We start from the raw sequence: 27388 nt of genomic DNA, 5'->3' as shown, positions 1-27388 counted from the left end.
AGTGAGTACCTTGCAACAACGCTTTGCCTGTCCTAACGACATGTTTTAATTCTTTTGCGGTTTCTAGTTCCGTTGAAGTGTGTTTTTCTCCCTATGTTGTCTGTTGTTCTGTTTAAGCTGTCTTCTCATTTCTCTCCTATTCAGACATCTGCTTGATCAGTTTTACCAAGAAAATATATAATCTCTTTATTTCAAAGATGTTTCTGTAATAAGGTATGACGAGATTGACACGTACATTTCATTCAGTAGTTGCCAAAGAAATTGGATCGGAAATATTTGAAGTATCAAAATTCGGAAAATAAACATCGATTGCTAATTCCCTATATCGGTTTTGGTTTTTTCAAGTTGGAATAGAGGATTCTCCATTCCAAGGAATGTACAACTTTCATTTTGCTCTGCAAGCAAGCACTGAGCTGAGCGGCCGCACAGATACGAGGATCATACTTCAATCTGGTGAGCCTTGTCGTTCATGCTTGGCAAGGGTCCGTCCCATAGCTCCGCTAGTTCCTTCCTTATCCAAGAAATGAAAACAATTGGTCCCAGCGTCGAAGGCACCTACATTCACCAATAAAGCAGGAGTATTAAAAGAGATGGTCAAGACTCAAACCGTGCAATCAAATCTTCTATGAGCTAGAAGCCAACGGAAGCTCTTGGTCGTATCAAAAAAGCACCCTCTAATCCAGACCATAAAAGCGGCAATATCCATCGCCTCTCATGGGAGAAGAGCAGATAATACAAATCAACTTTAAAAACAACAAAAGAACTTACCAGATAAAGAAGCGCTGGTTGAGGTGAGTGTGTCAAGATGCCAGCTGCTAAAGCCGTAACCAGGCCAATGGCATATCCAGGAAGGGCATACCAAATATATTTGTGCCCCTTTGAGGAATGCATATCTAACAGATTTACCAAATCCTTGCTCCTTCGATGATCAAAACTTAGGACTAATGCCAGTAGCATGGCAGGTATTGCCTGCAATGTGAACAAAAGAAAATATAAATTGCTTGGGGCAAGAGTAACTGCTCCGAGTAGAACATGCATGAGGATCATGTCAAAATAATACGCTAAAGAACAAAGAGAATCTTACAGGCTTGCAATTATGAGAAAGGTAGTCTGTACCAATTAATTTGTAGACATAGAAAATGAACACAAAAAAATGAAGACCCAGACAAATCAAGTAATTAACGATTAGTTTAATGACCAGATCGAATATAATCAACATAACCGGAACATTCAAAAAGTATTAACTAGATTTAGGGACTAACCCACAATGCTTATAACATAATAAATCTTATTCTTAGTCTGGCATGTTAAACTCTAATTAAAAATATGAATGCAGCACGACTTTGATCAGTGCAATAACTTAAAAAGAAATGCCATCATTAGTTATATTAAGTTACAGTAGTTAAATTGTTGAAAAGGGATGTCATACCATGTCACCGAGACCAAGCATCATGAAGTCTCTGGCACCTCCAGGAATCTCTCCACCAATTAAGTTCCTGGGAAAGACAATCTTCACAGGCAATTCCAACTTCTTCGTTACCATTTGCAGTCCAGGAAGACTCAAACTATTTGCAACAGTATGAACTGGGTTCGAGGCTTGTTGTGTTGCCACTGATACCATGACATTCGCCCCAAAAAATCTCTCAGAGAAGAAAACCCAGAATATGTCATATACGAATAGGCAGACAAGAAGCATCGCACAAATTTTAATGTTTGGAAGACGGACATGACTCACAAAGGCAACACATATGGAAATGCCCAACAAATTGTTCAATACCCAATGTCCAGAAACAAGCCAAGCAGCAACTGTACCAATGCATAACAGCAATAACAGCGCTTGGATTCGCGTAAATGATTTGGAACAACATCTTGACACATATGGATCAGCAAGACCAAATTGTGACTTCAAATAGGCTACATAAGGAGACATGCAGAAAAATAGGGAGGAGACGGAGGCAACGGCTGTGAATACAGTGAGGAGTTGTGAGACGGAAGTGAACAAGTAGAACATCAAAAGCAAGCTTATAGAGCTCATCACCGGTATCATGAGTGCTTGGGACCTATCTAATGTAATTGATGTTTCAGATAAGTCACGATTTTTCTCCATTTCTTTCCCATAATTTAGAGCACGAAATGCAGATCCAAAAGTCACGCCTACTGCCGTTACAACTAGAGTAATAGGTGCAGGCTCCAGCAAATAAAAAAGCTTCCAGAGAGGCTCCATAACTAATTGACCACACAATTTATTATTCTTGTCTCAAACTTGAATTCAATGCATATAAAGTAACACAAACGGTCAGAGAATTTGGAACCAAAGTTGCAAGCTTTCTCCGTCCGACACTTGAGCAGAGAAACCTATGCAACCTGCCAAACATCAAGGAGAAAAATGTTAAGAGTTTATTGCCAACTTTTCAAGTTGATTCGATTCCTTATTCAAAATCATATCGAGCACACCATATTACATCAATGGGAGAAGGAAGAGATTTTTGACAAGGCGATATTCTGTACTACTCTACTCTACAATGAGGGGAATTCGAACTTGGGCGTCGGAGGACGGCCCAACTCACTTCTGCAAAAGATTTAAAAATCTCAAAAACTTGGTTTTGCATCTCTTTCTTACAAAATCCTATCTCAGCTATACTTTGTACCCACAATTGGGCACGTTGAATTGACTATTTTGGAAATTCCGTTAGGACCCTAATCCAATCTCACACAAAAATATCAAACTTTAACATTTTCTTTTCTAATCTCACACAAAAGTATCAATCTCTAACATTTTCCTACCCTTTTCCCTCAATTTTCTCAGCCACCAAACAAAGGGTAAGACTCAAAATGTCAAATTTTCATTTCCCTTCCTACATTTCCCCATCAAACAAACAACCCCTTATCAAAACCCAAATGAACAAGCAAGCTTGAGTAAATTTACAAAACCAAGTACCAAATTTTGAGATTTCTTAGCAATTTACATACAATTATAGCTAAAGATCTGAGAAAATTAAGCCAATTGGAATTAGAATTTGGAGTTTATAAAAGTGATTTGTTGAAAGGACTAACCTTGGACTTTGAAGGCTTTGAAAAACCTTTGCTTCCTATCTGGTTAAGCAAAGCAGGTCTCTTTTCTCGGAGCTCTATACAATGGGAAACAACTTTTTCTAGTTTTTCATTTTCGCCCCAGCACTTTCACGATTTTCTGAATTTATCCCCCAACAATGGGTTGTATTCTTGATTCTATCTTATACATGGGTCGCAATGTAATTGACTTTATCTCTTCTTATTTTCCCTATTTTATTTGCAAGTAATGATGGAATATTTTTAGAAAACTTTAACGAAAAGCTCTCAATACTGTTTACTTTAACGAAAAATCATATTTTTACACCAAAAAGTCATTTTTGGTACTATTTATTTTACACTTTATTTTGTCTTTATCGTTAAAACTCAAAGTTTTAAAACCATTTTCATTAGTTTTCTTATTTTTATGTTGTCATCTTTGGGTTGGGTTTGCTGCGTTACAACTTGCAACGAAGTAATTGCTGGATTGGCATATTGGGCCTCGTTTGGACTCATGGAATTTGATAAAAAAAAAAAAGAGAAGTTTATTATATTTCTAGGGAGCGTTGTCAAACAAAAAAATTTCAAATATATGAGTAAATATTCTTAACCATCTAAATTATAAATTTCTTCTAACAAAGTTTGGAAAAAAAAATGAAGAAATAACTTTCGTATAGTATTTACGGGTATAAAAGAAAACACATACATTTTATACAATAATTTAAAAAAGTGAACTTTATAATAGCTAGACTATATATTTTTTTTTTCCTTAGCTTATAACATCGACTATATTTCAGATAATTGAATCAAAAGCTTTATGTTAGTGCAAATATGTCACATCCTAATTAAAAGCACAACATTAAGGAAAATTAAATGCAAAGATGGAGCATGTAAGTTGCAAATCACATGTCAAGTCTTCATTAATTATGATAATTGAGGCTTGATAGATGATAGATCCATCGTCTTAGAAACTTAGATATAACAGCCTTGCAAGTAGTAACCCAAACAAGAGGACCCAATAGATTATGGAAATTATTCATGTGTTCCCAAATTTATCCATTTAAACTTTTTTTTTTTTAAATTACTATCATAGGAAAGTGGAGATAATTGGAAATTATTACACTAATTTAGAAGAAGAGGGGAAGGAAAGAGTTTCGAATCCGAGACGCATGAGTGAAAACCCAACAACTTGCTATCTACTAGAATACTGAACCACATGTATACAACCTAACTTTTTAACTCACAAGAAAATATGTCATGTAATCAATAATATCAACGTGGTTTTCTTCGTGTCAATTTTAAGTGATTATCAATACTTTGTTTATCTTTTCAATAAGGACAAGGATAAAAATATGAATTTTGAACCATCCCTTGTAACAAGTTCAATAGAGTAGGAACATAGTTTTACTTAGATCAAATAATTATTGGATGCCAACTATAAATAACGAGACTCGAATTTGAATCGAATGCAGAAGTAAACTATGTTGTAATCAACTTTGACCGCAAATTCTGGCATGCAAACTTGAAAACCACGTATTGGCCCCCAAAATTCAAAGTGGTTAATCACCTAACTTACCTCTAACCAACCCAAAGATTAAGACCCCATTTACAACTAACCCAAAATCTCACCGTTCTTAATTGGGTTTTGGGTTGACCATCCACGGTCGAAACCATAATGCATATAACCAGTAGGGCCCATCACACAAATAAGTCGGGCGGGTGGGGCCCACAAACCCAATCCAACTTGAGAATTGTGACCCACCAGGGCCACCACCTCCACCACCCATCATCCTCCTCCATCGGTTATAAAACCCACCACCTCCACGGCTCCACCATTAACACGACAAACACCTCCATCTCCTTCAAGCCTCGATTTTCTTCTCTCTTTTTGGTAACAAATCTGCACAAGAAAGCTAGTCATTACATACAGTGAGTTTCACGTATGGCTGTGAAAGATCGACGTTAGAGAAGAGAAAGCGTATAAAGAAGACGATGATGCATGTCAATGCCGTCCTGGTCGCCATCACGACGGCTCTGCTAGCGTGCGCTCCTCGGCGCATTTATGCAGAGGAGCGGCGCCTCACGGTGAAGATGACCATTGTCCAACGCGGTTCCGCTCTCGGAGCTTGTAAGTTTCTTCTCATTAACTCAACAACTTGTAATTATGTAATAAAAGAAAGATTAAAAATGGTTTTCTGTTTGTTTATTTATTTAGTTTGCTTGGATGGGAGTTTGCCTGCGTATCATCTGCACAGAGGATTCGGGGCCGGAGCAAGAAACTGGCTTTTGCAGTTTGAGGTAATTCTCTTCTTCTTTTTTTTTTTTTTTTTTTATTTTTTATTTTTATAATTATTTTGAAAATATAAAAGCCTGTCCGCGAGGCAAAAGTGCTTTCTTTCTATTCAGTTGCATCTCGCCACATGTCTAGTTATTTGACGGATGCATCTTAAGAATAATTGTCAATTATAACATTATCTTAAGGGGATCAGGATTCGAACATTAGGAGTCATGTTAAAAAAAAGTATTTTAGATGGAGTGCAAATAAAAAATTCAGTTTATTTACTAAAGTATTTTGTCAAGCATTTGGTGAGCTTCTTGTCGTCTGCTAATCATGTTGTGCACATATCGACATGTACCGAAGCAATCTGATGAGTGATATAAAGAAAATTCATCGGAGTATTGTCGACATAACCTATTGAGATATGCCTAACATGCATTACATTAAGCACTTAGTAAGTAAAAAGGAACTCATAATAAATATTTGGAAGGCCTTTACATATATATTACTAAACTTCGGGCGGTCCGGCTGTCTGGGATCACCTTAGTTTCAATGTCCATCCACCCCTAATCTCGAGTCAATACTGAGTCAATACTTTATAATGGTTAACGTCTAATGATATTTAAAGTTAATACGTTTAATAATCAAATTGAAATAATGCTACAGTAATTGAAAGTTAAAGTCTAGTTATTGCATGGATGCATGTTATAAATTGTCACTATAATATCTTCTCAAGCAAATAACACACCGTGGTTAGCATCTCGTAATATTTAAAGTTAATAAATACAATTAAGAATAATCGACTTAAAATACTGTTATACTACATCGCAAAGTAAGTAGTTACTTTTAAATCAATTGACTTTTGTCGGCAAGTCGTGACTCACCAGAGCCACCCGTGACTTCCACTTGTGCTTGGACTTCCGCCTCCGAGTACGATTGGGAAACCAAACCAATACGACACCGTTGTTTTTTACTTTGTCTTGTGTCTTGTGCGCGTTACTATATACAAATTTGCATTATTACCGTGGGCGGCTTCGGCCCAGCCGCACTGCTGTCGTGGCATCATCTAATTGGCTGAAAGCAACAATTGATTTTGTCCGGTTTGCCAATTCGGGTACGGATCGCAGTCATGACTTTTTTTTTTTTTTTTTTTTTTATGAAAATCTAATACAAAATTAAAGTTATTGAGTTGAGATTAGTAATTAATTAATTAAGAGTGTATTCAGTTTGATTCTTTCTTCTGCAATACTTATTATAAAGTGTGTCGAAAACATGACCCGATATATCAAGTGTAAATTTTTTTTTAATTTTATAATTATTTGTATTATTACACTTAATCTATCGGATCATGTTCCTGAAATCTCTTTTCGTTGGGACCTCTACTTTGTGACGTTTGTGTTCACTTGTGAACTACGCAATGTTGATCAATTTTAAACCAGTTAGGTAAGTTGGTGTGTGGGGTTCCAATTCCAAAGGGGAAACTTTATGATCAAGCTTTAAGTTTTGCATTCGTAATCATAAATCATGATGTTAAATCATAGCCGTTTGATTAATTGAATTAGGGTGGAGGGTGGTGCAATGATGTAAAATCATGCTCTGACAGAGCCAGCACGCGAAGAGGATCAACACGTTATATGACCAAGTGGGAAGTCTTTTCTGGAATCCTCAGCAATAATGCATCTCTTAATCCAGGTAATTAAATCATCTGCAATACGTAGTCATTTATTTAACTTGACAAAAACCTGGGTATGAATGTCTATAATCACAAAAGACGCATTTCACGAAAGCACAAGACTTTTATATTTTAGTTTCATTCTACTACACCTTAGTCTTACTTAGTGTGAAATTGTCATAATAAAACAACTTTACTTAAGTTTCTCTCAGTTTAACTCATATCTAGCGATCTCACCGAGACACTTAATACAAGAGATGTCATAGTCAAAGCATTGAGATCCACTTCAGATCTCTGTGTTCAGAGCCTACATATTGAAAAATTCAAATCACTCAATCATGTGACCCCCATTAGTCATCTTACTGGTTCACTTCACAAAAACTTGAACGCTCCGAATATCTCTCTTTCTTGATCTGGATCTCTCAGACTCTGGACACAAATATCCAAAGTAAATCTCATTCTATAGTCACACAACCTTGCCGAAATTTCCTTCTATTTACTCATACGAGTCAATCTTGTGGTCCATATGTGCCATCACATTTTCGCATGCTTTAGCCCATACTTTGCCTTCATAATTTAGGTCTATATGTTTTGACATACAGCTAAGAGAGATTTGTTTCTCTGCATTTAATGATTTCATAATTTACGACTAATTCCAAATGCTGTTGAATTACTTAGATCTTTAATCATAAGAAAAGAAAAGATTAGCACTTTTGTTAATCATGCATTTGAAGAATGTGGGTCTTGTGATCTAGTGGAAGTTGTGCATGGCGGACAGTCCATGTTTCCTTTGCATTTTCTGTTGTCCCTTCACGTGAAAAAAATAGAGATGACAGCTATTTTCTCAGAGTGGGAGCTTCATCTAGCTGACCATCCTTCCAGGTCCAGCCTTTCCATTTTTGTCATTTTTTCTTGCTGTTGGTCGTCCAGTTGAAAGTTCTGAATCTACTTGGGTAGGCAAAACTACAGTAACTCAAAGATGTTGACCTCTTAGTCCAGTCCTTGATGGCATAGTTTCATCCACTTAATCTATCTTATCTTCCAATACGTTCAATTTGCAATTTGTAGCATTGTATACGTTGTTGACTCGTTATCTGACAACTTAAGTTTTCAGGGTTAGTAGTTGTGTGCCTTCTTTGAGCACGGAATTGAGTTTGATTTACGTTCTTTATTTCTTTGTTGGTCTCAATGTTTTAAAAAGCGAACGTGAAGCCAAGGCGTTTCACGGATAAGCCCGCCTAGGCGATAGCCTCACAACCTAAAATTATTAATATATAGTCTAGCTGAAGGGTATGCCATATAGTCTAGTTGAACTTGGAGGTATGTCATATAGTATGGTTGAACTTGAACTTGGAGGGTATGTCATAGAGGCTAGGTGAACTTGAACTTGGGCAGTTTTTTTTAGGGGATAAAAAAAAGCCCAGTTGAACGCATTAGGTCCACCTCAGTCGTCTATGCATGCCTCGACCACGTCTAGGTGAGCTTAGGCCTACTCCCGTTGGGTAGAGGCGTTTTCATCACCGGCCCACCTCCAAAGCCGCCTAGGCACCCCTTAGGGCTCGTTTTTTTAAATATTGGCTGGTCTGTATTGTGGTCACACCTATACGATTGTCTCTCTTTTCCTATGGGTTTAACTAATTTCTACATGAGAAAGGTGTAAGTTTGATACATATTGTTGGCCTATTATTTGAAAACTTAAAGGGTCATTTGATAACCATTTCGTTTTCAAATTTAGTTTTCACTTTTCACTTTTTTGAAAACTACAAACTAAAATCTTATTTGGTAACTACTTTCAATTTCAATTAGCAAACTGAAAACTGCAAGTAGTTACCAAACAAGATTTCAATTTTTTTTGAAACGAAATGGCTATCAAACAACCTCTAAGCTTTAGACTAGTGGTTGTGAGTCTTTTTTGAATGGTGTTGAGTTTGATTCTTCTTTCCTACTCATTTGTTGGTTTGCACGGTGAAATAGTGGGCTAAAAGCCTAAACCTACATGTTTGTCTCTCTTTCTTATTGGTCTGCATCTACATGCCAAGTGCGGAGCGAATATGTAAGCTTGATATGTGAATTATTTGATAGCTTTTATTGGCTAACATAATTATTTAGAGCTCGTTTATAAATGCTTTTAAAATGGTTGAAAACGTTTTCGGTGAAAATCATGCACTCAAATCATTTGGGATATTGTTATATTCTTAAATTTAACCGTTATGTTCTAATATTGAACCAGATTTTTACAACTGGAACCGAGTGAAGCTTAGATATTGTGATGGAGCTTCATTTGCTGGAGATGCAGTAGTTAATAACGGGGTATTTCTCTCTAAACAAATATTTCCTTCCTACATTCTTAACCTTCACACTTTTATCAACAATATTTTCACATCAATGTCGCCCCTGCCGTAAAATTCAACGTTATATACTTAATTAACCGATCATTTCTTTGCATGTAATGCGCGTGTGAAATGAATGTGATAGACATCATTGCTCTATTTTAGAGGGCAAAAGATTTGGGAAGCAATCATCCTTGATCTTCTGCCGAAAGGTTTAGGACAAGCACGTAAGGTAACGCGGATCAAAGAAATTGCGTAGACATTTTCGATGCGAGCTTGGACATTCGAATTCAACTACTCATTGCATTCCATCTGTTTTCTAGGCTTTGCTATCAGGTTGTTCTGCTGGGGGTTTAGCATCGTTTTTGCACTGTAACAGCTTCACTAACTACTTACCAAGCAATACCAGTGTGAAATGCTTGAGTGACGCCGGATTCTTTCTCGATGAGTAAGTTCATTACGTTCATTTTCCAACTCCAAAGTAAATGTCAGTTAATTAATGTGTATATCTTGAAATTTCGGTGTCACATTTGGTTGCAGACGAGATATAACTTTGAACCACACCATGAGGTATTTCGTAAAAGATCTTGTGACTCTACAGGTAACATGTTCTAATGCTGAAACAAACCAAATTTTTTCTCGATTATATATTTCGCATGTTCTTATAAGTACATGGATGGCAGGGAGTAGAGAAGAATCTGGACGAGAACTGCACGAAGAATTCCATTTATCCCGAGCTGGTAAGATTTTCGTAGCGTCCATCCCTGAACTCTTAGCCGATTAATGCATGTCTTTGGTTTGTAATCACATGTTGTTTTAACATTTGCCTTGCCTTTATGCAGTGTTTCTTTCCACAGTATGCATTGAAGTTCATCACAACACCTTTCTTCATATTGAACTCAGCCTATGATGTTTACCAGGTACGAACTATTGAGTAGGCGTAAACCTAGCTGCAACGTCTTTCATACCCTTTTTCTCCCTGCATCTCTTGTCGCGTGATGCACGTAATTAGTCCTTCTTAATCAATAGACCTTGTAATGTCCACAGTTCCATCACATATTGGTGCCGGCCTCAGCAGATCCGCACGGACATTGGAACCGTTGCAAATTGAATCCGGCAGCGTGCAACCCTGAACAGTTAAATACATTGCAAGGTTCTTCAATTCTTTCCTTTTTCGTTCCTTCCAGTTGCATGATTTTCATTAACCAACAAGATTATGAACGCGCGTCATCTGAATCCTCGTTTTTTTTTTCTTTCTTCAATTGTCAGAATACAGGCGCGATATGATCGTTGCAATGGGACTGTTCTACAAATATTCGAGAAGCGGAGGGATTTTCCTCAATTCATGTTTTGCTCATTGCCAAAGTGAGTCTCAGGACACATGGTTTGGTGATGATTCTCCAAGGGTACATAATAAGGTAATATTGTTAATATTGCTATAGTTTAAGGAAATCCATGTAATTTCATATCCAGGAGGATCCGATCACACCGTTCATCGTATATCGTGCGGTTAAAAATTATTGTAAATTTTTTTATTTAAAATTGAATATAAACAATTCCTGATAAAAACTGACTGTACGATGTATGATAAACGGATGTGATTGGAGGATCTGACGGGATCCTCTCTCATTTCATATTGCTAAGAAAGTAAGAAGATTTGGGTAAAGGTTGTGGACTAATAAGGTGTTTTTACAGACAATTGCAGGAGCAGTGGGTGACTGGTACTTCAGCAGAAGGGTAACAAAGGAAATTGACTGCCCATATCCTTGTGACACTACGTGCCATAACCTCATCCCATCAGCTCAGGTACCAGTCTTGTGTGATTTTCGGGGAGTAGTTGTGGAGCGATTCTTATATACAACCGGGATATATCTCTTGTTAGTATCTTTCTTCGAGTGATTGGAAAGTTACTGACATGTATATTGCACCCAAGTTTTTTCCGTATTTTTGTTTTTCATTAATTCCATTGAACTGACCTTAAAAAAATTATTACAGGCCGCTTTAGAAGATACAAAAAGCTAATAACTAGGTCAACATTTTCAAGGAGAGGCAGGAATACAAGTACACAAAGTGATACAGCATATAGCTTAGTAGAAAATAGGAAAAAAAACAAACAAAAGCATGTATTCTTTTATTGCAATTCGATTTAATTCATCAATAAATTAGAAATTCATTTATTTGTATTTTTGTTCAAATGGATGCCTGTGGAATGTTGAGTGTTCCTGTTATTTTCAATCCCTTTTTTCTATGGAAAAAAATTGACTTCCAGTTCAACATTATTTGACCCAAGATTCTTATCGGGTTTGAGCAATATCTGACCCAAAATTCTTATTGCTAAGTAAACAGGCCTTTTAAAATTGAAGCCCAAAGAAAATCAACTTTAATGGAGTAACTGGTTAGAATTAGGATAGTTTCAATGTTCGATTCTCTCCAATTAGTCACGAATACAAATAGTTCTTTGTGTATCCGATTCCTACTCAATTTCAAGGAAACTCTCCCTCTTACCCCTCATTATTTTTTAGGGTCAGATCATTGACCGTTCATTCAACTCTTTGTCCATCGACTATGTTATACACTGAAACATAATAAATTTTTTTATCTGTTTACACATGTAACTTTTCAAACTCAATAACTTGCCATTTGGTATAAATTACAAGTCCTTGATCCCAAAACATTTTTTTAAGACGAAAAGATAGCGATTTCGTTATTATTTTAAGAATTAACACTAATATTAATGAGGATATTCGAGATAACATTCAAGAGGTCCTCAATAAAAAAAACTTTAACAAAACATAAAAGGCCAACTCAGCCAAACTCGACCAAACTAGCATCAAATTATAATCAAGCTGGATTAGACTCTCAAACCAAAATACCTTTGCATACATGCATTGAAAAAACATATGACACTAGGACGCCTCTGTAACACCATAGTTACGACAAGATGTGTCAAGTCGTATTCCTTTTCGCCAAAGATTTGCCCTAACTGCCCACACATTCTTACAGCATCGCCAAACAAAGTGGCGCAACTTCCGGTGAACATCAATATTCCAAGATAATGGACCACACTTTATTCGATTCGTTATTACCTTTCCTCCCTAACTCCCCATTGCGACTAAGATCCTGCGCTACTTTGTAACCAGACTTGATGGAATAAATTCCTTTCTTCCTATTGGGCCACATTAATTTAGAACTTGTATTGTATGGATGTTTTTTAAAATAATTGAAAGTGTTTTTAGTGAAAATATTCTTAGAACTAATCTTTAGAAAGATGCAAGTAAATCTTGGAAAATTACTTAAATGCTTTATGGAAAAAGCACATAACTTATGTTTCTTGCATAAAACATTTTAAGTGATTTTGGAATCCAAAAATATTTTCTCTAAAAGCGTTTTCAGTCATTTTAAAAGCACATTCAAACGAGCCCTTATCTACAACCCAAACTTGCTTAGCGGCACATGGAAAGGGATCCTCTCCAGATCCCTTCCTCCTAATCCACCAAGTTTGGGGATCCAGACAATTGAAATTTGATCCAACGGTTACAAGCAGGAATTCACGTTAAAAGTTATAATAACCCACTTTAAAAATTATTAAACTTTAACCGTTGAATTAAATTTTAATGATTTGAATCTTCGAACTTGGTAGATTAAAAATAACGGATCCGGAAAGGATCACTTTCCAGCTGCACACTCCTAATTTCTCGTGCTTCATCAACTTCAAAGCATCTATCAATAGTATCTTTTGGCCGTCCTCCCTTACGTCAAAATTATCAGGTTCTCCTTACTTCAAAATTACTTTTTTTTAGTAGAAAATTAATTTCACCAGATTCCTTGAATATAGTTTATTTCGAGGGGCTCGTCGGTATTTCACAAACAAAATGGGGAAGCTCCCGTCCCATCATTGGCAATCCATGCAAGGGCCAATCAAGTAATTTCACGCACACGATAACCTCGCCACCCGTTCCCCATCCAACAAAATCTTCTAATCCAAGAAAAGGTAGAGAAAACTTCTACCAGCCGTCTCCATACCGCCGCATTCCACCGCCACATCACCACCGGCCGGCAGTGCGAAATTACCAAACCACCCTTCTTCATCGATTTTAAGAATTAGAATAAAACGATGCAAAACCCAGTGGTTCTGTTCAAATTGCCGCATTTGCCCTCGTCACGACCTTCATATCACTCGCCATTTTTCTCACTCATCATTAGACACAAAAAGCTAAGCAAAGCGAGAAGACCGAGAGAGAGAGAGTGGAGTGGCAGTGGCAATAGCAGGAGCAGAAGTTGCAGTGGTGGTGGGGTCTGGGCAATGCCTTGCTCTGCAATCGGCGGTGCTGGCGGAGGCGGTGGCGACGGTAATGGTGCTCTGACCAATTTCAAACTCAACGAGTCCACGTTCTTGGCCTCCCTCATGCCGAAGAAAGAAATTGGCGTCGATCGATTCATCGATGCGCATCCCAACTACGACGGCCGCGGCGCCCTCATCGCTATCTTCGGTAACTTAATCACTTCAATCGCTTAATTTCTGTTTGGGAGAAAAGAAAACGAAGAAAGAAAATTGTAGGAAGGTGATTTGCTCTAATTCTAAACGTATATGTTATGTTTGATTCCTCTAATATGAAACAAAACGTGTGATTATAGCGGTGATTAGGCGTGATTAAGAAAATTAGTTTATCGAGTATCGGATTGATTTTCTGAGCTGAGGAAATTAAGCTGTTGAACTGAAACTTTGAATCAGATTCTGGAGTGGATCCAGCTGCTTCTGGATTACAAGTTACATCTGATGGAAAGCCGAAAGTCCTAGATGTTCTTGATTGGTAACTGTAATTAAACTAATTTATTTGAGCATTGAATTGGTATTACTAGAACCTTTGATTTAATCTGATAACTTCTGTTTTTATCAGCACCGGGAGTGGCGATGTTGATACTTCGAAGGTAGTCAAGGCCGATGACAATGGTTGTATTCGTGGAGCTTCAGGTTAGTTTTTTGATCTATTTGTGTGTATGCATGTATGTACTTCTCTTTTTATTATCGTTTAGAATTCCTGCATCTTCCTTGAGATACTTTTGGTTGACCGTCGGAATTTTTAGAGCCATCTTTAGCTTAAACAAGATATCTAATTGTAATTTAACCTCTGCTTTAAAAATGCCGTGCTTGGGTTTTAATGCAAAGTTTTATACAGGAGCATCTCTGTTTGTTGACTCTTCATGGAAAAATCCTTCTGGTGAATGGCATGTGGGCTATAAGTTGGTATATGAGCTATTTACGGATACGTTGACTTCTCGCTTGAAGGTAAGCGTTATGACCCATTGATTAGTTGATTCAAATTTTATTTGTAGTCTCTATCATCACTTCAGATAATGATGGACAAATTTTCCCTCTTTTTCTTTTATGTTTTCGCTGACAGAAAGAAAGAAGGAAGAAATGGGATGAACAAAACCAAGAAGAAATTGCCAAGGCTGTTAAACTTCTTCAAGAATTTGATCAGGTTTTTGAATATGCTGCTTCTTAATTTGTTTACTGCGAGCAAATATTACTTAGTACTCCATCCTGTGTTGTTAATTTGGTTGTAAGCATACCTTAAACTCAACTGAAAGTGTTAATCAAATGAAAACTGTTATTTTTTCAATTGCAAATAAGCTTAATGTTCACTTCCTCTTTGGCATTATTGTCTACCTGGGTTGCAGATTATGCACTTTTACTATTCTGAGGATTAGCTTATTTTGGATGTAAATGGTTTTCTTTTCACTGGGAAATGGCTTCCGAGTCTATTAGTTTTTATACCTTTTTGTTCAAATAAGTTCATTGTAATACTGTACCTGTATAGAAAGGGATGGATTCAACTGCTATCAGTCTATCATTTGAAATGTACATCTGTTAACGTTGGAAAGCGTCTCTGATATAATTCACCATAATCTCATCAATTCTGTGCAAAGCTTTCCAGCTGCTTCCCTCAAAATACAGGATTAGCAGAAGTAGTCTCCTGCAATATGCTTGGATTATGTTGCTCCTAAATATGTAAGTTACTATGTTACCATTTTCAGAAACACAGTAGAGTGGATGACGTTAACTTGAAAAGAGCTAGGGAGGACCTGCAAAATAGAGTTGATTACCTACAAAATCAAGCTGATGTGAGTGAAAAATATTTATTTATTTAAAAAAAATTTAATTCCTATGCAAGTCTTAATGGTATTTTTTGTCTTCTAGAGCTATGATGACAAAGGGCCTGTCATAGATGCCGTTGTATGGCATGATGGAGAAGTATGGAGGGTTGCCCTTGACACACAGACTCTTGAGGATAACCCAGATTGTGGAAAACTTGCAAACTTTGTGCCCCTAACTAATTATAGGTATGGTTGCGTTGGTTTATTCACTTTATTGGAAGTTTTGTTAGAAAGTTGAGACAAAGAAACTTATTGTAATAAAATATCCTAATTTTCTCGAGACCACATTATTCATCTGATTCCGAGTTGCAAACTTATTTGTCTTTGGTGTTTTAGTTTCCAGTACAGTGGCCATGATAATGGATTGATTCTATAGAATTTATAGTTAATTACTTGTATAAACTTTTTTACAGGATAGAACGAAAATATGGTGTTTTTAGCAAATTAGATGCCTGTACATTTGTTGCTAATGTATACGATGAAGGGAATATCCTTAGTATCGTAACAGATAGCTCTCCACATGGCACTCATGTTGCTGGTATTGCTACTGCTTTCCACCCGAAGGTACTATTATGCAGGCTTAAACATTTACTGCACTTTTTTTCAAGCTAGGGTAATATACTTATGATACATGTGGTGTTCTTAGGAACCCCTGTTGAATGGAGTTGCACCTGGAGCACAAATAATATCTTGTAAGATTGGAGACTCGCGTTTAGGGTCAATGGAGACTGGAACTGGCTTGACTCGAGCCTTGATTGCTGCTGTGGAGGTGCTTTTAAATTCTATTATTTTCTAATATTTCTGATAATCAACAATTTTAGTTTGCCCAAGTCTTGTTTAGGATTCAGCATTGTGATACTAGTACACTCCACTGCCTTGTATAGATGATTATAATGATGGCTTTTACAATGTTTGTGCAGCATAAATGTGATTTGATCAACATGAGTTATGGAGAACCTACACTGCTGCCAGACTATGGGCGTTTTGTTGACCTTGTTGATGAAGTATTATTTCTAAATTGGCGACTCTGTCTAAGATAACTGCTTACTTTTTTTCCCTTTCCTTTTATCTTTCATGCCCTCACACATGTTATATTCTACGCATTGGTGCTAAAACTAGGCTGTGAACAAGCACCATCTAATATTTGTGAGTAGTGCTGGCAATAGTGGGCCAGCATTGAGCACTGTTGGAGCACCTGGTGGTACCACATCAAGCATTATAGGAGTTGGTGCATATGTCTCTCCTGCAATGGCTGCTGGTGCTCATTGTGTAGTTGAAGCTCCAGGCGAAGGGCTTGAGTACACTTGGTATATTAACTTTCTTCTTATGACTATCAATTTTAAACACAAGTTCCCTTTTTCGGCTTCCTTTAAGTTAATCTTTTGGTTCCATGGCAGGTCTAGTCGTGGGCCAACCAGTGATGGAGCTCTTGGTGTCTGTATAAGTGCTCCTGGTGCAGCTGTTGCTCCTGTTCCTACATGGACTCTTCAGCAACGCATGCTCATGAATGGAACATCAATGTCATCTCCATCTGCTTGTGGGGGAATTGCACTGCTCGTTAGTGCATTGAAGGTACTTGTGTTTTGTTGCATTAGTAATCTTGTTGTCTGCTCTTTTCACATTGTTGGTACAAATATGTATTTTCTGGTGTAACTTCTTAAATCTATTGTTTTCTGCAGGCTGAGGATATTCCTGTGAGTCCATACAGTGTAAGGAAGGCTCTTGAAAATACATCTGTTCCTATAGGCAGTTTGCCTGAAGATAAACTATCAACTGGACAAGGGCTTATGCAAGTTGACAAGTTAGACTTTTGATCTAAGCTTGCACTCTCTTCTACTATAGATCTGTGCATATAATTTTGATATATATCTTGCTTGTTTACTGATTTTCAGGGCACATGAATATCTAAGGCAGTGCCGGGATGTACCATGTGTTTGGTATCAGATACAGATAAATCAGTCTGGTAAAACAAGTAAGTTCCATGCTCCCACTGCCCTCACTCTTCATTGAAAAGCACAGAATTGTTTGGCTTCATTTACAAGAATTCTTATTATCTTGCATGATAGGATAATATTCTCCAAAATTCTCTTCTTCTATTTTAAAATTGTTAAACATGTCTTGTATAGAAAAGGCTAAATTTGTCAAACTTTTGTTGGATTTGTTGATGCCCTTCTGCATGTTAGTATTAAGTCCGATATCATGGATCTTCATTTTTATAGTCAGGTTTCACTTTAAAATGAACTAGTTATTAGGTTTTGGTAATAGTTCCATGACACGCCCCGACCCCGATATTCCCCGAATACCAGGATAGGCACGTGCTGGCCGACACCCGAGTGTGACGAAAGCCATTTATTGAGTGCAAATGCTGAAAACAAGGGATAAATAAGGCTTATTTGCAGGGGAGTGATCCTTAAATGTATATTCCCATCCCTACCTAGCACGAGGCCTTTTGGGAGCTCACTGGCTTCGGGTTCCGTAGGAACTTCGAAGTTAAGCGAGAAGGGGGCTAGAGCAATCCCATGATGGGTGACCCACTGGGAAGTTGCTCGTGAGTTCCCAAAAACAAAACCGTGAGGGAATGGTAAGCCCAAAGCGGACAATATCGTGCTACCGTGGTGGAGCGGGCCCGGGAAGTGATCCGCCCCGGGCCGGGATGTGACAATTTGGTATCAGAGCCTAACCCTAGCCGTGGTGTGCCGACGAGGACGTTGGGCCCCTAAAGGGGGTGGATTGTGACATCCCACATCGCCCAGGGGAGTGATCCTTAAATGTATATTCCCATCCCTACCTAGCACGAGGCCTTTTGGGAGCTCATTGGCTTCGGGTTCCGTAGGAACTTCGAAGTTAAGCGAGAAGAGGGCTAGAGCAATCCCATGATGGGTGACCCACTGGGAAGTTGCTCGTGAGTTCCCAAAAACAAAACCGTGAGGGAATGGTAAGCCCAAAGCGGACAATATAGTGTTACGGTGGTGGAGCGGGCCCGGGAAGTGATCCGCCCCGGGCCGGGATGTGACAGTTCCATGCTTGTGAATTGTTCTTTTGATTTTAGGTTACGTTGATGCTCCAAACTTACTTTATTGTGTGATTTGATGACAGCTCCTACATCGCGAGGAATCTACTTACGGGAGGCTAGTGCTTTCCAACAATCAACCGAGGTGAGATTATTTATTACACCTGAGAGGCATCAAATTTCTTTGTGTAGAATGTTATCAATCTGAGGTTATGAATTAGTTCCTTCATGATGCAATTGTTGCATAATTAGTGTTACCAGCTACAGCTTGATATGTGTGATGCTATCTTGAACTCAAAGTCAAGTTTTATGTATACGTTTATGAACTTTCTTTTGATTTCAACTTGTGTCCCTCCTATTATAAATTTACTTTATTTTTATTTAAACTTGTAAGAACAACTTTGGAAACATTTCTTTCGTCTCTGTTTCCACTTTCATAGCATCTACCAGTTCTATCATAGCTGATGTGGTGTTTCTAACAGTGGACAGTGCAAGTTGAACCGAAATTTCATGAAGGTGCTAGCAATTTGGAAGATTTGGTTCCTTTTGAAGAGTGTATTGAGCTACATTCCAGTGACAAGGCAGTTTTGAGGGCACCTGATTTTCTCCTTCTTACTCATAATGGGCGTAGCTTCAAGTTAGTTTGCACAACTTAAATGTGCCTTTTTTCATATTAATTTGTCCACATGTATGCTATAATTTACTTGTTACTGGTTTTTTGCTTTTTTCTTTTCTTTTAAGACTTCCCCTGGCTTTCTTCATGTGTGAAATTAACGAACTTGATCTTCTGCTATGCTAATTCTCACGTGTGGTCGCTGTATCAGTAAAAGAATGCCTGAATTAGCTGTTGCATTGCATGCGCATATTTGTGTGTTGTCATACCTTTATATTTGGCTTGGAATATAGAACATAGTTTCCTGTGAGTGCATATGCTTGTGGAGCTACCTGCTCGCAAATGATGGCACAGCCAATTGCTTGTGGACTAGTCCCCAAAACAGAGTGAATGGGCAGGGTCTTGAGCTTTATTTTGGTGTAAGTTTCCATCATTGGAACACATATGCATCAAAATGTGCATGCACATGGAACAAAGCCGCATGTGCATAAGCTGCTTGTACGATACTTTATGAATGTTTTTTTGTGCTGTCTTGAGATTCTGGACAAGTTGAGCGTCAGTTTATTCATCGTCACTTACAAGTTCCTTTTTGGTTCTTTTCAGCATAGTAGTGGATCCCACCAAGCTTAGTGAAGGTCTGCACTATTTCGAACTCTATGGTGTTGATTGTAAAGCACCATGGCGTGGCCCTCTTTTCAGAATCCCTGTTACCATAACAAAGCCTATAGCTGTGATAAGTCGACCTCCACTGTTGTCATTCTCTAGGATGTCATTTTTGCCAGGTATGAGCAGTGTTACTTGTGTTTTTTATTGGATGGTATGGATCATATTGTACTATTCTTTCATGGTGGAAATTCCTCTTCTTGATGTTAGGCCACATAGAAAGGAGATTTATAGAAGTACCTCTTGGTGCTACATGGGTTGAAGCAACTATGCAAACATCAGGATTTGATACAACAAGAAGATTTTTTGTTGACTCTGTTCAGGTACAGCTTGCAGTAATTAAAACTTATATCAGATGGTCTAAATCTGCATTAACATGCTTGCAATGTCCAGCTATGTCCCCTGCAAAGGCCTCTTAAATGGGAGAGTGTTGTAACATTCTCTTCTCCTGCTGCCAAAAGCTTTTCATTTCCTGTTGTGGGTGGCCAAACAATGGAATTAGCTATTGCTCAATTTTGGTCGAGTGGCTTAGGAAGCCATGGAACAACTATTGTGGATTTTGAGGTATGCTGTTAAGATCTAGACTTGGATATCTAGTAAAATTGCAATACTTTAATTGTTTACTAACCAAAATCTTTTAGCCTTTTACATTTACTGATGATGCCATGAATTTGCTTTGTGGTTAACTTTCTAGATTTCCCTATTATTCTGATGTTGTACCGCATTTGATTTCTACTTAACGTCTTATATTTTCAGACTTCCAGTTATGCTTTTTATTAATATTATATGAGTTGAGAGAAACTGCATTTTCACCCAACCCATAGACTTTTGTTCTAGTTCTTCAACTGAATTTTCATCATTCTTTGAAAATCTCTTCTTTTATTACTCTCTCTTTAATATAACCATAAAACCTTAAATAACAACTTAATTTTAGTTTTTTTGTCAGTAATGCAGTTTCTTAAGCGACAAAAAAGGCAGGAAATATCTTATAATGAACTTCATTAGAAAGCCTTACAGATGGGGTTTGTATAACTTTTTCAGATTGTATTTCATGGAATTAACATTAATAAAGATGAAGTAGTACTTGATGGAAGTGAAGGGCCGACCAGAATTGAAGCTGAAGCTCTACTGGCTTCTGAGACACTTGCACCGGTTGCTATTCTAAACAAGGTGAAGTTGCTCCCCCATAATAGATGATGATAGTCGTACATGTTTATTAATTGCTTGGTACCCTTGTGTTCTAATATTTTCTTTTCCCCTTGAGATCAATTTGCAGATAAGAATTCCATACCGGCCGGTTGAGTCTAAACTTTGTTCTCTCTCAACAGATCGTGACAAACTACCCTCAGAAAAACGTATTATGGCACTTACGTTAACGTGAGTTATGGTCTGATGTTTACTGATTAGTAGTCTGCATTTTGTGTTTTACAGTAATAAATACTATTCTGGTTCATGCAGCTACAAGATCAAATTGGAAGACGGAGCTGAAGTAAAGCCTCAAGTTCCGTTACTTAACAATCGCGTATATGACACCAAATTTGAGTCACAATTTTATATGATCTCTGATGCAAACAAGGTAGCGTTGTTTTTTGCCATAGTTGAATATGAAATTTTGAAATTGATTGTTATAACAGGGAAGTTAAGTTCATTGAAGTCCTTAGAGAAATCCTTAGTGTCCTCTTTTCATTAGAGTTTCTTACTTTCTTCCCTTTCTGATCATAGCGTATATATGCAATGGGAGACACCTATCCGAGTAAATCAAAACTGCCCAAGGGAGAGTACAATTTACGGCTATATCTAAGGTATAGTCCTCTTTTTGAGACAGCAAACCAGCATGCCTGTGCATGCTTTTATTTACCTGCAATTAGGACTTAATTTATTACCACAAATTATCTTTCAGTTTCCCTTTTAAGTTCATTGAAGTTAATTTTTAAATGTGAAATCATCTTAATATGAATATACCTGGCACTGTTCGCGGCCATGGACTTTAACACTGGAAAGCTGCATTAGGCATAAGTCAATTTTCCACTAGATTAACAAAAGTTGCTGCTATTCACATCATCTAATATGAGGTGTTTCAACCTTAGACATGACAATGTGCAATACTTGGAAAAACTGAAGCAGCTGGTGTTGTTCATCGAGAGAAATTTGGAAGAGAAGGTAGAGTTATTCTATACAGTGATGTGCTTTTCTTAACATAACTCTGTTTTAAGTTTTAATCAAAATTGTAGAAGACATCTGTAATATGTATACACCTGGATAATGCGTCTATGTTTCATTACTTATTAAATGTTCTGATTTCTTTTCAAACCAGGATGTAATCCGATTGAGCTTCTTCTCCCAACCTGATGGCCCTTTGATGGGAAACGGTAGTTTTAAGTCCTCGGTATTAGTTCCAGGGTATGCGGCTGAATAATTTGTTCTTGTGGTTTAATGATATCATTTTGCAATGTTATTTAACTTCTTGATCTTTGGTAGGAAAAAGGAAGCATTCTATTTAGGTCCACCATCCAAAGACAAGCTTCTAAAGGTATTTTTCTGTTCTTTGTTTATTTTTAATTTGATGTAAGCACTAAAGATTTTAATTCTAGTGATATGTTTTGCAGTTTTCTCCACAAGGATCTGTATTACTTGGAGCCATCTCGTATGGGAAGCTATCATATGTTGATAAGGGAGAGCAGAAAAATCCGCTTAAGAACCCCGTGTCTTATCAAATTTCTTATATAGTGCCACCAAATAAGGTTTTTATATATAATCCTTAGTTTCCCTAAGACAACAGCATATTTGTCCTCATGTGACTGAACATTTGACTTGAGCTTTGGTTTGATCTACCATTTTCATTAGTTATTTAGCTGACAAAAACATGTGTACATAATAAAAAGTTTTCATTACAATTACAGCTGGACGAGGAAAAAGGAAAAGGTTCTTCTACTTCCACCAAGCCTGTTTCTGAGCGGTTAGAAGAAGAGGTATGTAAGACACATTAGTTTCTTCATCTGTTCTGGATGCATCAGATCTTTACGGGGGTTACCTTAGGTAAAACTGGTTGGTAACTTATGATTTTGAAATTGGAAAAGTTTGAAAGAATGCTACTCATTCCCACCTGTATCCGACCCTTGGGTGGAGATTTGTAGTAAAATTCACTGACTTAACTAATAGATTTTTTTAATTTCAAGTGGCTCATACCAAGCTGAGAAACCTAATATTTCTGTAGCACTTCTAGATCTGAGCATATGCATTCAGTTACCCTTATTTACAGCTTTTCAAAGTGGTAACAGATTTGTCTAATGAGTCCTCATACTATTCTTTATGTTGGCGCTTTATTATAAAAGCTCCTTGTCTTCCTTTCAGATTCTGAGGTTCACAAATCTTTATTCCTGATATACTGATGCTTATTGTTTGTACTTTGTAAATCAGGTACGGGATGCAAAGATTAAAGTTCTTGCAAGCCTGAAGCAAGGTACTGAGGAAGAATGCTTGGAGTGGAATAAATTATCGTCTTCTCTCAAGGTTAGAGCTCATATGGTATAGATGAAATGATTTAGGTCTCTATGATCATGAATTAACTATTTTAGGTCATTTGATGACATGTAAAGGAAGATTTATTTGATCTCAGTTTCCGGCATTGTCGATATGGTAGGGTTCTTACATTGAGTTTGTTTCATTCAATGTGGTTAGTGGGGCTCTGACTTCTGAGTGACATGTCATTGACTTTGCATATGTTACACGTGGACACGACACTCACATTTGAGCTTAATTTAAATCTGTTCCAGAACTATAAATTTTGACCTGTTAATTTGTACTTCTAGTCAGTGCATGTATAGATATGTATGTAACAATTATATTTGGTTTCAAATTGAGCATCTGCTTATTAAGTCTGTTGAGGCAAGCTATTGAGATTATTATATTATGCTTGAGGTTTTTATAGCATCTATGGCTCACATGTTGCATGTACCTTATGTTTCTCTTTTCAGTCTGAATATCCTAAATACACCCCATTGCTTGCCAAGATATTGGAAGCTGTACTTTCTCGGAACAATGACAAGGACAAAATCTCCCGTGAAAAAGAGGTAGCGTAGTACAACCATATGACCAAGAATGATGTAGTTTTGTAAATTTTTATTCACTTGCAACTTGCAAGTGAAGAAATATAATTCATGTTCCACTTCTAGAAGTTGTGGGGTTTGTTGCCACGTGATTACCTCGCCACATGTTTTGGGTTTAGGGTAATTGTTCATGAGCAATGGATCTCCATGCAGAATAACCCATCTTCATCATTTTTCAATACATGATGAACCGATTCGAGTTTGTATAGATAGTAGGTGTATACAACCTTTCTAAGCTCAAGGTGCGGGGTTTGTTTATGCAGTGATTTAATAACATTTATCACGTGCTTTGCTTTGCAGGTTATTGATGCAGCAAATGATGTGGTTGACAGTGTTGACAGAGATGAGCTGGCAAAATTTTTTGCACTAAGAAGTGATCCTGATGATGAAGAGGCAGAGGTGTGTTATTTGTTAAAGCATACTTCTTGTTTTTCTTCCGTCTTTCTTGAAACCATTGTGAAGAGCTGCCAAAATTATTTCAGAGAATCAACAAATCTTACCAGCTTTTTTTCATAAGTTTATCTATAGGTTGATAATAAATATTACTGATTCTTGTCATAGAAAATTAAAAAGAAGATGGAGACAACCCGTGATCAATTAGCAGAGGCATTGTACCAGAAAGGACTGGCACTAGCAGAGATTGAATCTTTGCAGGTTGGAATAGTTAATTTCTTTCGCAGTACTTTCATAGTCATCTAAGGTTAATCTTCTGGTTTTAAAGTTTGGTATAAAGTATGTGAAAGTTACATGGCCAGATTTTATTTGAGTTGGTCAACCTCGGATGGTTGTATGTTTGGTTATGTAAAGCTTACTTCTTTCTAGGATGTTGAGCTTAAAAACTTGTGAGGAACTTTTTATTTTCTTCCATTTCTCATAGAAAAGCTTCTACGATTGCCATGCGGATATGAATATATGTATTTTCAAATCTGAGATAATTTCCCCATACCTATGAATGCTGAGCGAGAACTCCCTATACTGTTTTTTTACCTTATACAGTCAATTTGTTTCTTGTGCCCATTTTTTTCGGTAGTGGTGACGTTCTTATGCATTTTATCTCTGAATTTTCATTTGTGTGTCTTGAACAATTAAATGGAGCCCAAGCTTACCGATTATTGTTGCAGGGTGATAAGCCTGCAGAGGCTGAAGGTGCAGAAGGGGGAGAGAAGATTGAAGATCTTTCACAACCAGCCTCAGATTTGTTTGAAAACAACTTTAAAGAACTTCAAAAATGGGTTGAAGTCAAGTCCTCCAAATACGGAACTCTCTCAGTACTACGTGAGAAACGTGCTGGAAGGCATGGAACCGCACTGAAGGTATTTTTCTCTTTCCCCGCTTAACCTTTGGAAAAACACACTGCATCTCTCTAATTCCATGTATAATCTCATAGGATCAGTATCATTTGCACTTTCTGGTACGCTTTTTGATTGAACTGCTTGAGTAGTTCTAGTTGTATGTCAGCGCAATAAACACGTTAATGTAATAAGTTCCAAGCCAGCAAAACCGGAAAAGAATCAAGGAACGCGGTAGAAACATATAATCTGGTCCTCATCATTTGTAGTTGCAAGGTTTGTATTTGCTTGGAAATATTGTCAAACTCTCGGTCTAAATTGATCATATTTATGAGTGCAGGTTCTGAATGACGTAATTCAAGACGATGGAGAGCCTCCCAAGAAGAAGTTCTACGACCTGAAGATTTCCTTGCTCGATGACATCGGTTGGCAACATTTGGCGACACATGAGAGGCAATGGATGCACGTTCGCTTTCCACCCAGTTTACCTCTTTTTTAGAGGTACTCCATTTCAATTCTCCGAGATCAAACAACCGTGAAATAATAATATCACAATAAAATGTGCTAGACCCTGTTACTGAGTTAGCTAGTCTTTCGACTGCTTCAAGGACAGTTTGTATGACATTTATACGATCGTTTATCACTCACTCTTCGATATGTAATGTTTGTGATTATACTCGTCTTCTTTCTTCATAGTGAAATAAAACTCGCGGGTCCTAAAGGAGTCGTCCCCTTGGGACCTATAACCTATTTTGCACTGAAGGAAGGACTGCAAGTTAAAGACCAGTTCGGTTGTATCCTTTGCTCTTTGAACTGTAATGTTATTCGTTTTGTTTGCAGAGCAAGGACTAGTATTAGTAACATAATAAAAATGCGTTTCTCGTCATTAATGTGTTTGCTTGCGGTAATTGTGGCCTCTCGGGCAAATCAATGACTTCATTTTTTAGTTCAATATAACTCGAGTGTCATACAATATATAACAAGAGAGGGAAAAATGTTTTTCATTTGATTGAGGTTTCTAACATCGAGCAAAAATTGTACTTTTTTAACTTGATCAGGGATGGGCAAAATACTCATGGGATTGGGTAACTGCGATTACTCGTTCATTTAAAGTTCACTGTTACAGTTATGAGTAATCGTTTAGACAAACAAACGGTTATGAGTATAACTGTTTATCCGTGAAATTTAAATGGGCGGTTATGGGTATTACCCGCGGTTATAACAGATATTCATTTACTCATTTAATTTAATATATGTAAAATTAAAAAAAAAAAATTAAAAACCCTAAATTTTCAATCTCTTCGCCAGACTCAGAGTCTTAGACTCTCAAAACGCCCCATCCCCCACTCATCTCTCCCTCCTCGCTGCCCCCTCTCTCATCTCCGCCGGTCATCTATCTCTCCTTGCTGCCCTCTCAGCGCATCAGACTCTCAAAGTTCAGGATTACCATCAATTTCTTGCTTTTGCATTACAAAATTTGACTGACTATTTGGGGACAATCTGTTTCCCCTCCCGCATTTGGTTCTGCAGCTTTCAGTTTGGTTCTGTGTCAAATTTTGGGTATGCTAAAATTCTAAGTACAGGTTCATGGTGTAGGCTCCGGCCATGAACTCTTTCCTGCAAAGTTCAAATGCAATAACAACATATATATATATATATATTAATACAAATTACACAATATAATTAATCAATTAAAATACACACAATTATCCAGTTGATCTGGTCACCATGTCTGTATGTGCTATCTATCAATATAACGGTGTTTAATTGTTAGAAAACAAAAATTATAACAAAATTTTCTTTTGTAATTTTCAATTTGTTAAATAAAAAAAAAAAAAAAATATAGACGGGTGAAAAAATGGGTAAATGGATACACGGTTATGGGTATAACCCTTTATGCAATTATCCAACTGGTAAACGATTATGTGGGTATGAATATAAACAATTATAGGTAAATAACCATGATTATCTGTCCACCATAACCGTTGCCCATCCTAGACCTGACAACATAGGTGTGTGCTGGCTCAACTAATTTTCAATCAAAATTCAAACGGTCTACTATTTTTTTTTTTCAAAAGCTTTAATAAGAGGAGGGGTATTTTGTGGGATTTTCTTTTAACGTTTCACTCTTTTATTCTTCTGACTTTTTATATATAGATAAATAAAAAAATAAAAAAATAAAAATAAAAACACCACCCGTGAATTAAGTGGAGCAACACC

General features: G+C 37.2%; 3 protein-coding genes across 3 annotated transcripts; 2 read left to right on the top strand and 1 right to left on the bottom strand.

The window, feature by feature from the left end:
* Positions 1 to 224: 224 nt before the first annotated feature.
* LOC137733385 (signal peptide peptidase-like 1) lies at positions 225 to 3192 on the bottom strand. Its single transcript, XM_068472538.1, has 4 exons — positions 3055 to 3192; positions 1430 to 2364; positions 769 to 969; positions 225 to 555 (listed from the first exon to the last, which is right to left on the bottom strand). The coding sequence occupies exons 2-4, from the start codon at positions 2222 to 2224 to the stop codon at positions 439 to 441; spliced, it is 1113 nt and encodes a 370-aa protein (XP_068328639.1). The 5' UTR covers positions 2225 to 2364; positions 3055 to 3192; the 3' UTR covers positions 225 to 438.
* A 1708-nt stretch (positions 3193 to 4900) lies between these two features.
* Positions 4901 to 11561, top strand: LOC137733384 (pectin acetylesterase 9). The gene is made up of 13 exons (XM_068472537.1): positions 4901 to 5176; positions 5264 to 5346; positions 6889 to 7018; positions 9229 to 9308; positions 9474 to 9560; positions 9652 to 9776; positions 9869 to 9929; positions 10012 to 10068; positions 10171 to 10248; positions 10376 to 10481; positions 10598 to 10746; positions 11024 to 11134; positions 11324 to 11561. The coding sequence occupies exons 1-13, from the start codon at positions 5041 to 5043 to the stop codon at positions 11348 to 11350; spliced, it is 1230 nt and encodes a 409-aa protein (XP_068328638.1). The 5' UTR covers positions 4901 to 5040; the 3' UTR covers positions 11351 to 11561.
* A 1782-nt stretch (positions 11562 to 13343) lies between these two features.
* LOC137735357 (tripeptidyl-peptidase 2-like) lies at positions 13344 to 25930 on the top strand. The gene is made up of 34 exons (XM_068474778.1): positions 13344 to 13818; positions 14061 to 14139; positions 14227 to 14300; positions 14506 to 14615; positions 14731 to 14811; positions 15368 to 15454; positions 15531 to 15673; positions 15901 to 16051; positions 16134 to 16256; positions 16408 to 16491; positions 16607 to 16794; positions 16885 to 17059; positions 17167 to 17288; positions 17380 to 17459; positions 18584 to 18642; positions 18980 to 19134; positions 19714 to 19892; positions 19984 to 20096; positions 20167 to 20337; positions 20815 to 20943; positions 21050 to 21150; positions 21232 to 21349; positions 21496 to 21575; positions 21861 to 21933; positions 22088 to 22173; positions 22252 to 22303; positions 22380 to 22514; positions 22674 to 22742; positions 23191 to 23283; positions 23748 to 23843; positions 24180 to 24278; positions 24441 to 24533; positions 25001 to 25192; positions 25509 to 25930. Exons 1-34 carry the CDS (start codon positions 13443 to 13445, stop codon positions 25665 to 25667), a joined length of 4125 nt encoding a protein of 1374 aa, XP_068330879.1. The 5' UTR covers positions 13344 to 13442; the 3' UTR covers positions 25668 to 25930.
* Positions 25931 to 27388: the final 1458 nt, after the last annotated feature.

The sequence above is a fragment of the Pyrus communis genome, chromosome 5 (assembly GCF_963583255.1).
Source record: "Pyrus communis chromosome 5, drPyrComm1.1, whole genome shotgun sequence".
Taxonomy (NCBI): Eukaryota; Viridiplantae; Streptophyta; class Magnoliopsida; order Rosales; family Rosaceae; genus Pyrus; species Pyrus communis.
Note: the sequence above shows the minus strand (reverse complement) of the source record. Positions and strands in the feature narration are given on the sequence as shown.